General features: G+C 36.5%; 1 protein-coding gene across 4 annotated transcripts in view; it reads right to left on the bottom strand.

Moving 5' to 3' along the window:
• Positions 1 to 229: 229 nt before the first annotated feature.
• The window catches only part of LOC141753861 (major histocompatibility complex class I-related gene protein-like), a 13922-nt gene continuing 2650 nt past the window's right edge, over positions 230 to 11501 (bottom strand). For 2 of the 4 annotated variants that reach the window (XR_012590523.1, XR_012590524.1), the window contains exons 2-11: positions 10371 to 10646; positions 9461 to 9751; positions 8353 to 8637; positions 7642 to 7756; positions 6718 to 6741; positions 5041 to 5082; positions 4829 to 4861; positions 4366 to 4419; positions 3021 to 3056; positions 230 to 2928 (exon numbers count right to left, since the gene is read on the bottom strand). Coding sequence is in view for 2 of the 4 variants with exons in the window: in XM_074612483.1 (XP_074468584.1) it covers positions 2861 to 2928; positions 3021 to 3056; positions 4366 to 4419; positions 4829 to 4861; positions 5041 to 5082; positions 6718 to 6741; positions 7649 to 7756; positions 8353 to 8637; positions 9461 to 9751; positions 10371 to 10646 (1217 nt within the window). In the remaining 2 variants the exon portion in view is untranslated. The remainder of the gene's footprint in view (positions 2929 to 3020; positions 3057 to 4365; positions 4420 to 4828; positions 4862 to 5040; positions 5083 to 6717; positions 6742 to 7641; positions 7757 to 8352; positions 8638 to 9460; positions 9752 to 10370; positions 10647 to 11501) is intronic. The other 2 variants (XM_074612483.1, XM_074612484.1) reach the window with 1 other exon arrangement.

Raw genomic sequence — 11501 nt, 5'->3', positions numbered from 1 at the left:
TGTATATATATATACACACACACAATTATATATATATAAATTCTAATATTTAATATATAAATCCATAATTTGTATATACATAATTTATATATTTTAGCTTTTATGCAAAAAGCCATGATGCCGTTGGCCAAAACCAAGATGGCGTTGAAGAGAAGCAGGAAAGTCTGTTAGATTTCTCCTTCTTTTACAAAACTGTTAAATATCCAAAGCAATCATTCACTTCCACTCATCAATGATTTATTATTTATTTCTCAAGTAGATATTGTGCAGCACAAATGTCTTCAAAGTGAAAGCAGGATTTAACCAAAAAATTTATAAAAATGTATATATATATATATATACTTTTTAGACAGAAGCTACAAGTATCTGATATTTGTCACTAGTGTCTTACAATCCACAGCGTCTTTGCGCAAATACATACATGTTCATAACACGTAACTTCAGGATTCACTGGAGATTTTTTAGACTGATGAATGATTTATGACGAATTTAAACTTTTTAGACAGAAGCTACAAATATCTGATATTTGTCACTAGTGTCTTACGATTCACAGCGTGGATCTTAGCAAATACAAACATGTTCATAACACATCATTTCAGGATTCACTGGAGATTTCTTTGACTGACAGATTGATACTAATATTTACTAGAAATAATTGTGCAATAAACAACAAGATAGCAATACATATTCCCCAAAAGAATAAAACACTTTAAAACTATAAAATAAAATGACATTTAAAAGTGACTGTTTGTAACTTCTTACACGTATAAATCCTTGCGGGTCGGTGTCCCATGCGCGCTCGCGTGTGGCTACGCTGTTCAGACAAGACTCCAATACAAACCACATCTAGTGAAGCCCGTCATGCAAAACAGTGTTGGCCGCGGTCGTAGTACGCGGGGGAGACCGTAGCTTTGGTCTCCATGGCCGGAGTCTCTGCTGTACTCTGCTCCTCTGCCTGCCTTCACTCGCACACCGCGCTCGTTTTCGCTCTTTCGCTCCTCTTTCTCTTCCGCAATTTCTGATTCTTACAAACAGTCCCTTTAATATTTCGTGAATAATGATTGTATTTACAAAGCCCACCAGGAACAGCTGCAGTAAAAGACAGAAAATTACCAAAATAATCTGTAAATGTAATTTCTTTCTTTTGCAAACAGTATTCATTTTGGATAAAAAGTGATCAAACCCCTCATTTAAAAACGTTTAATTTCCTCACAATAAATCCAGCACACTAACAAGATATATTTCAGTGACTGGAGCAGATTTTATCGTATTTTTGCACATTCAAAACTTATACAATTCTCATTCTACACGCACGATAAATGATTAAAAGCAACAATACATGGTGTATTTGTTTTAAGTCCAAGCTTAAACCTAAATTTCAGCCTACTTATATAAAACCAGTGTATATAAATTACAACACGTCTCAGTAGAGTGCTGCAGGGATGATGTATTTTTGTATGCCAACCAGGAAGTTAGCATCACCTTGGTTCCCTCGACAAAAAGCCAACGGGATTGTTCCATTGGGTTTTGGATTATTGCAGAAAATAAACTCTGTGGCAAACAAACGTTTATGATACTTACACATTTTGTTCAGCAAAACAACAAATGAACACCACTTTAGGATTTTTTTAAGCATAAATGCAATCGCCAGAAGCAAAAAGCTAACGTTAGGCTATAAACAAACTAGACCACGGTCGGATGAGGGTGAGTATACACAACGAGGCTGTAGATATGAAAATAAATGAATAAATAATTAAATGAATGTCATATGTAGCAAAAATATAAAAAATAAGTGGTCATTAATTAATTGATAAAATGTGACATAAATTGATATTTCTGTTTAAATTTGCTTATTTATGTATTACTCTAAGTATTAATTCCCTTATTATTTACTCCTCTGTTTAATTTTCCCTTTTATTTATTTTTTATTCATTATTTTTGATACATTTAATAACATATTTATCCTGTCATTTATTTATTTATTTTTGATTTTGGCAGGTTACGTCCTCCATAATAAAGGCAGACAAGTCGGCGTGATGACGTTTAGTAAACTCATTTAGCCACGCCTGTTTTAAGACATTTAAAATCTTCAAAATTCCCGAGTGTGATATTTACTCGCGTGTTTTATGTCGTAGAACAAAATCTCTTCAGCTTGTGTTAATCACAGACCTTATTTCAGGCATCGAACTAAAAATCCATTAAAACAAAACACTGACTTCCAGACAAAGGAACAAGAAATGATAAATATGCGATCTCATTTCTGGGTTTTTGGACTCATTCCTGTAGCACTCTATAAGAAGTGGACGTAGTCAGCGTGACCTCACCCATTGGTTTGTGGCCTGCCGTTTTGAAGCCTTGAGTTCGGCAGTTTGGCCGTCGCCATCTTGGTTTTTTGCAACCAGAAGTGACGCGAGAGGGTGGAGCGAAGTACACCCGAACACTGAAAAATCATTTTAAGGTGACCAAAATGTTATAATTAATGTTTAATTAACTTTACGCCGTGGTAGCGACCACAAGGTAGCCCCGCCCTAAAGCATCCCCTGCTTTATGGTCTATCTGACTCTAAATGGGACCATCATTTACTAAATGAACATCTATTTTAGTTCTGATCAATCTGTTTTCATAGAAGTGCCACAACACAAGACCGTGTTGATGCTGTTTGAATATTTACTGAAGTTCAAACTCAGTCCCTGTACTGCCCGACAGATTTACCCTAAACCCATTTAAGAGACTTTTTGTTGTTGTTCTTGTTGATTTCCAGACTCTACTATCAGATTCTACTATCAGATGTATTATTGGTTAATTTGGATCCAGAGAGCACAGTGAGGCTTGATGTACTCTGATGGAAATTATGTTATTCTCAGACTTCCTCTGCATTCCCCTCCAGGAGGCTGGCGGCTTCAGGGGTGGGGGTTTTGTTGCTATCGCCTGCAAAAAGTGAACAGAGGTGATATTTTATATAAACGATAAGACACTAAAAACATAGACGCTCGATGCAGCTTTCAGTCAAAGATACTTACCAGAGATGCCAGAGTCAGAGTCAGACCCACCTGAGCCTGTGAAGAAAAGATCATTATTTAGATGCAGTATGTGTGTAGAAACATGCAGATATCCTGCTTTTAATTCATCCATCGACTGGAAACTAACGATAAAATGTGCTGTCTTACTGAAATCATGAGCTGTGATTCAGCGTCGGCAGAGGAAGACCACCTTTTTTATGCTAAAACGTTGTTTTTTTATGCACTGGCCAAATTTGAGATCACGGGCTATTTTACTTCCATAACATGTCTTCTTTCAGACTAGTCAAACGAAAACATCCAGTGTTTATTTTACTACTTTGTCTATTTACGTCTGTAGATTTCTACTAAATTCACCAAAAGTTAGCGTTAGATAATGCCTCATTTGCATATTTAAAAATACAATTTCAAAAAACTTGTAATACAAAAAATAATTGTCTTAATGTAAGTAATCAACCGGGGAAGTTTCATGGTGATATCTATTAGTTCTTTTCTTTTTCTTTTTTACCATATTCACGTCTTCAAAATGTATGAAATTTAACAATCCACATATTTAAAGGCTGTTTTCTCAAAAGTCATTTTTTTTTCAGACTTTGAGCCAGAAATCTCCACTTTAGTAGCACTTACATCCACCAACTTTCCAGTTTCATTCCTATCTATACTCTCAAGGTTTTTACAGAGGAGTTTGTTCCTATATAAGATAAGATATTCCTTTATAAGTCCTGCAGTGGGGAAATGTGCAGTGTACAGCAGCAAAGGGGATAGTGCAAAAAACAAGATGCATCAGCTAACACAGTAAAAAAAGAGCTAAACAAAGTGTAACAAAATATGAACCATTTAAATAGAAGGAAGTATAAAAATAAGAGCAGTATATACATATTGACAATATCATTCATAGCCTGATTTCTACAACATTTTATTACTAAAAACAGAGAAAATTGATTTTTTTTATGTTTTATGGAGTGACAAAAAGAGATATCCTTGCATATTTAAACATACATTTTCAGAAAACTTGTAATACAAAAAATATCAGTGATCAACTGGGGAAGTTTCACAGTGATTCTATTAGTTACATTTTTTTGACCCTATTCACCATATCTTTAAAGGCCGTTTTCTCAATATTAGTTTTTAACATAATAAATATAAAATATAAATAAAATAAAAGGGGTGGTGTAGGCTTTCAGAAATGTTTTACCATTTGACACATACGGTATATGAACTACCACATTAATATTCATAATATGGGGAGACGATCAACGATTATATGATTTAATTTATGTATTTTAATGTAATGTAGCTTAATGCAAAATTGCTTCTTTGCAACATATTTCTAGAAGAATAGACTTACCAGTGAGAGCTTTGTTCGCCTCGTCAGTGTTGCCGTTGTTGTTACGATTCACGTCTACACACACACACAGGATATATTAGGCCCATCTGCTACAACCTGTTTTTATACATATATATTTTTTACATTGTTTTTTGTTGTACATAATTACATGATTGTTTTCAGGCCTATCAACCCCACACATGAGAGATCATTTAAAAACAGCCACTACCAACAGAACCAATCACTTTGTTTGCCAAGTGATCAAGCCATACTCTTTTCATCCAGTCTTTGTTTGCCCTTTTTTTAAAATCTAATTTATTTGATCAATTTAAATTTGGTTTGACCAGACTTTTGGGTTTCCTCCTTCAGGTTGTAAAAATATAAATGTCATTAGCACAAAAATACTCAAAACTTCAGGAATGAAGTTTATATAACTATAAATAAAGCTTTAATAGAATCTATAGCAGAGAAATAAAACACTTACTTGAGGAAGTCTTTACACCAGTAAGGGGTACACCTGTTAATAAAAACACACAAAAGTTAAAACACACACATATACACAACAAACTATTTTTATCCATTTTAATATTTTTGGGATAATCTCTGTAGGTTGGCATTATTCAGTGTTTTTGTTAACCACCTTTGTAAAAATGGTTACAGCACATGACGTCCTAAACTGTGGACAAAGATACTTACCACTGTTACCAGTGCCATTGCTGTCGAGAGACGGACTTGACCCTGCGAAGGAAAGAAAATCAATTTAGGTCATTTACAAAATGCAGCATCACTTATTTTATTTTTACCAAAATGATAAAAGACAACTTATATAACTTAAATTAGATCTCACAAAGCACTAACATAAACATACAGCACATTAAGATTAACACTGTAATTGTTCTACTTGTTCTGTAGGATGTCTAATGCTGACTTCACGCCAAGCGTGAAGCAAACTTTTTGCGCGGCGCGACTGCATACAAAGTCAATGCAAAGACAATCGAATAGACGCTAGTTCGTAAACCATAGACTGTCTATGGTAAAAACAATAGGGGTGGGAAAAAAGATTTTTTACGATTTTGAAATAGATGTTTTAATGCCAGAATCGATATATTTGCTTCATTTGAGTCTATGTGGAGGTAAAAGGAAGTTACCGCTTTTATTGTTGTAGTCTGAGTAACGTGACGTCATATCCGTTCCGTATCCGTCAACCAAAACAAACCTCAGCAAGCCGAAATTAAAAAGTAGAAACCGGCGAAGGGTCTGCGTGGATACGACCTGCACCCTCAAGTGTTAAATCCAGCGTGGTAAACACTACACATCCAGTAAAGGATAGAAACACTTTGGGTTTCACACATCGGCAGGAAAAGCAGAGCTAGACATCACGGCTAAAGCTGCATGCTAACTCTGTCATGGACAGGAAACTTGATCGTATCGCGCTAATGTGCGGTCGAGCCAGCCGTCGCTCTCATCTCCGTGGTCAATTGGGCCGACGCTACAACTGTAGAGCACCCATATACTGACATTTATGTTCTCTGCATTGAAACGGCCCCGATGGAGCTGACCATGGATGTATAAAGAGAACGGAGCTGACGGGAGAGCTAGAGACCACCTTGGAGAAGTTAGAGGAAGTAGACACGTGGGACTACGTCCGGTTTTCAAAATAAGGTGTTAACAAAAGGAACTGTATATACAAAATACATCTATGTAAATAAGATTGATTGGATTATATTCACCAGAAGTATAAAACATTACATGTCCCTTATAAATTAAAAAGAAAATACCACTAATCTGTGAGGGAAATGTCTTTATTCTTTGACTTTTGGGTTGCTGCAAAAAAGACTGACTTAAGACAGCGTGGACTGAGTTTTATGATCACCTTACACTAAATGATCGAAATCACAGGAGCGCGCCACAACTCTAGCAAAACTCATGATTTTATTCATTGGAAATATGTCTGCTACAGTGAAATAAACAAATGTAATAAATAATTCCTGACAATGATCCTGATATATTTGACTTCAGGACATCTCTGACTACACACATGCTGAAAATCAAACATTTTTACTGGATTAATTTAGATATTTTTCAAAGTAAAAGTCCCTAGAAGTGTATGAATCAACTTTTCCCCATGGTCTAGTGTTAAAAAAGTTAACAAATATCACAAAAAAATCATAATATCGAATTGCAATACTTCAAAATCTCAATACATATCGATATTTTAGGTGTCTGCAATACATTTTGCTGCTGCTGTTGCTTTGCTCCTGGGCTGGTAAACTCCATCTACTGTAGGTAATACACCGACTATGGATAAGTACCTCAGACAACCCCACTTCAAAACCCCCAAACTATCCCTTTAATGTGAAATAAAATAGTTACCTTTGTCGTTTTGGCATGGATTTCCTGTAAATAAAGACAATATTAACACAAACTGTGTAACTGATCATGGATGATATGGTTTAAACCTGCATAGTCTTTCCATTGGCTGAGCCTGCTGACCTTTAAATACACAGTGGTAAACCTCACAGTCAGTATTTAATATCTTTGTGTTCGAGCAATATGACTTAAATTGTTTGTGAAAATAAAAATGTATTTAAACTTTTATTCTCTAAATGTTGATGTGATGAGAGCAAGCTTCATGGTAGAGAAAAAAACACATTAAATTATAGTAAATTATCACATTTCCACACACTATACACTACGTATCTTTTTCACATAATACTTTCACTTCTAACAAAATTAATAAAACAAACTTACGGGACTTTACTGGAAACGTTTAGTAATATGTTATATAATGGTGGTTTTTAATGGTATTTTAAAAGAAAATGTATTAATGTCCTACGGGTAATAGAGGTTATTGTATGTATGTGTGAGGTAGAAACTCAAAACCAGCACTGTGAGCTCAGTGTGACTTATAATAAACACTTTTGCCACATAATGATCGACAGGACGGCTATTCGATGTGACCTCTGAACCCCTCATGAAGTCCATCATAAAATAATAATAACAGACCTTTGCTCCTGATAACGACACCACATCTTAACTTGTGGCTGAAAAGACTGCAACATCAGGTACTTTGTAATTGGTGTAGATACACTATATTGAATACTGCATTACAGTTTATCATCACATATCAATGACTTTGATGTGTCCATGTTGGTCAAATGTTCCTATGAAGCTTAAATCTCGATATTAAATACAGAATTTAGAACAAATATATTCCACTCTTCTGGTATCTTGCTGTTGAAAGAGGACAACAGTTATATATATTATATAATATTATATAATAGTTAAATATTGCACCACCTACTTTTCCACAAGACGACCAGCAGCACAGCGATACCGATCACGATCAAGAGCAGGACCCCAACCACGCCGCCGATGAGAGCACCGTTAGAGCCGTCAGGAAGTGAATGATCTAAAACACAGAAAACATTCACACTAGTCATTTATTCAGTTCACTTTCAACATAATTTCTATTTGTTAGGTTCAATTTAATAATCTTTCTTGTGGCTTAAAAGTACAAGATGTAACTTTACACATTGAAATGTTTAAAAACAACGAGACCTATGTTGTATATGTTGTTGAGTTGTGTTCTTACTAAGGCTGTCAATCAATCATTTTTCATCTGTTCAAAATGTACCTTAAAGGGAGATTTGTCAAGTATTTAATACTCTTATCAACATGGGAGAGGACAAATATGCTGCTTTATGCAAAATGTATGTATATATTTATTATTGTAAATCAATTAATAACACAAAACAATGACAGATATTGTCCAGAAACCCTCACAGGTACTGCATTTAGCATAAAACAATATGCTCAAGTCATAACATGGCAAACTGCAGCCCAACAGGCAACAACAGCTGTCAGTGTGTCAGTGTGCTGACTTGACTATGACTTGCCCCAAACTGCATGTGATTATCATAAAGTGGGCATGTCTGTAAAGGGGAGACTCGTGGGTACCCAGAGAACCCATTTACATTCACACATCTGTAAGAAAGCGTTTCTTACCCCAAACCTTCTCAACATGTACCCCGGTCACAGCATGTATCACTTCACAGGTGTATGTGGACATGTCAGACTTTAAAATCTCCACGTGGTCTCTTCTCTGGAAGGTGTCGTCGCCGTTTGGTCGAGTACCCGATGTAGTCACGCCGTCCTCTCGAGTTAAAATACGGCCGTTCCTTTTGATCTGCAGGATGATGTCTTTTGGGTAGAAACCGGTAGCCAGGCACATCAAAATGACGTTTTTCTCGACATTGGCTTTCTTTGTATACACGAACACCTTTGGGGGAGCTGGGAGGAGAAACCGTAAAGAAAGATCATATTTGTAAGTTATTAATGTTTAATAATAACACCAGTATGATACAAAAACACATACTAGTGATTCTAAAACTAGCAATATCAAACACCACTGCTGAGACTCATACTTCATTTTATAATTTCAGGTCTTTCTTTTGGAGATCATGCTCGTTACTGAATGTGACGTTTGCGAGGGTTGGGATCCGATAGCTGGATAGCTGTTGTTGCACGGTATACCGATACTAGAAAGGTATCACGACACCCTGCCGTTAAAAACGGTACGATATCCCGTTTAATTAGTAGGTTGGCAAATTACATTAATTAGGCTGCCATTAAAACTGTGGTGTTTCTGCCTTCACAGCCAAAACAAAAGGTGATTTCAGATCTCAAATTAATCTTTGAGTTTTAGTGATGTTATTTTTAACTTTACTTAGAAATGCTGAGAGTTGAACCTGAGTGCATTTGATAAGGAAATCTAGAGAATTTAAATTTAATAAAAAATACTACTTAACCATGAATCATAGTTTTTTATGTTTTTCTATGTAAAATGATGATGGAAATGTTGCCACATCTGGAGCTAAAAAATAAAGAAATGGTCACATGCTGACACCCCCTTTTAGAATATGCAAGTAATTCATTTCGTCAGTCGTCTGAACACCACCATTTTTAGATTTTGTGTGAATCCCAATTGTTTCAAGACCATTTAGTTCTATATTTCAACAACCTGCATAATAGTCCTTCCATCACCAAAGTTACTTCTATTATCTCTAATAATAATGACAATAAAAATAGAGAAATGATTTTCAGTCATACTTACAGGCACTTTTTACTTGCTCTGCCTCATATGTCATGAACTTGCCCAGCCAAGCTATGCACTCGTTCTCCAGGTAGCCTTTGGTGTATTCTTTTAGCACCTGAACATCATCCCACTTCCTCTTGGTCTGTTGTGCCGCGTAAATCGGGGCGACCCAGACCGAGTTGGCGTCGTCGAAGGACAGGAAGTCGTTTCCGTCGTAGCTGTACCTGTCAATGCCACGGTGGAACTTCATCGTGCCGTCGGACTGCGTGTCGCCCTCACAGCCGTGCATCCACTGGAGAACATGGACGTCTGAAACCGGAGAGAGGAGCAGGACGGTGACGTCAACAACAACACGCAGACAAGATGAAGAGGTGGGTCACATTTTGATATTTGTGGCTTTCTGGTTTAACATTTAAGAGTAACTGTGACTGAAAATCTCTTTAACTGCCCTCTGTGGTTAAAAGTTTCAAGACTGTTTCCCTTCTGACCCCACCCAGCATCACTGATATGTGTGTGGTTAGAAATGAGCTCTGTTTAACCTGGAACCACACCCAGCAGTGATGTCACAGGGTCCTGGAGTACACCTGGACATCACTGCAGCAAGGTGAGCTATGGGCTACTGCAGAAACATGGCGGTGCAACATGGCAGACTCCATGAACAGTAGATATAAACGGCTCATTCTAAGCTAACAAAAACACAACAATTCTTATTATCAGATTGATTATACACTAAAGAAAACATACTTAATATTATATTCACTTTCTGCCAATAGAGCCTCCTAATTGTTACACACTGTTCCTTTAAGTGCATCAAAAAATACAATTAAAACAGTTTTATTCACGCAGACTAGCAATAATACCTGCCTCAATAACATTTATCTCATGGAGAGTTATTATAGATTTTATGGTCAATAAAAAGTGATCTTACCGGAGTCGTTCTGATTCATGCGTTTCTTTAGGATGTCGATGTTGACTTTGAACCACTGCTGCTTGCTCTGGCGGGACTGTGTGCCTTTTTCCCAGTAATCTGGAGTCAGTCGCTCTTTCATCCAGTCCTGTTTGGCAACTTTCTCCTGGTGATCGCTGTCAAAGTAGTCGATCATCCTGCTGTCCAGCTGACCCATGGCTGTGAACTCATGGATGCCCGGGAGTCCAACAGGGTTTTCGGAGAGGGCCGTGTAGATGTAAGTGAGGGAATGTATCTCTGAGAGTCAGACAGATAGAAAGAGACATATTTATTAGACAAGGCAGTAGATTTGACTCATATGTTTTGAATGATCCAAATATTGGGGGCTGGGACGATTCACCTATATCCTGATTCGATACCATCACAATACTTGGATGCCGATTCCATACGTATTGCTATTTTTAAGTATTACGATTCGATATTACAATTCATTGTGATTTTTGTTAACTTTTTAACACTAGACCATGGGAAAAAGTTGAATTATACACTTCTAGAGACTTAATAAAGGGAATTAATACAGTAAAAATGTTTGATTTTCAGCATGTATGTAGTCAGAGCTGTCCTGAAGTCAAATATATCATTGTCAGGAATTATTTATTCCATTTTGTTTATTTCACTGTAGCAGACATATTTCCAATGAATAAACTCATGAGTTTTGATAGAGTTGTGGCGCGCTCCCGTGATTTCGATCATTTAGTGTACGGTGGTCATAAAACTCAGTCCACGCTGTCTTAAGTCAGTCTTCTTCTCGTTTGATGCGTTATGTTTAGACAGGCAGCCATGTTGACTAAAACAGAAGTGTGTCTTTTCCTGTGTGACTTCCTGTAACGCTTCCTGTTTACACAGCCTGTTAGAAACCTAACATAAAGCTTTTCACAGATATGTCAGCGTCGGCGTATATGTCTGTCAATAAGTACCAAGAAAAAGCAGTACAGGAACACTAAAGATATGTTTTAACTATACTGTAAAAATAGAATGAATATCAGCTTTTTTTAAACTCTCAAATATCAATATCTTAACTGGCATTAAGAATGAGGAAGTCAAACTCAGAAAATAGATCTAACGTTTACAGTCCTGCTTTGTTTATGAGCC

The sequence above is a fragment of the Sebastes fasciatus genome, chromosome 17 (genome assembly GCF_043250625.1).
Source record: "Sebastes fasciatus isolate fSebFas1 chromosome 17, fSebFas1.pri, whole genome shotgun sequence".
Classification (NCBI taxonomy): Eukaryota; Metazoa; Chordata; class Actinopteri; order Perciformes; family Sebastidae; genus Sebastes; species Sebastes fasciatus.
This window is presented reverse-complemented; position numbering and strand designations above follow the sequence as displayed.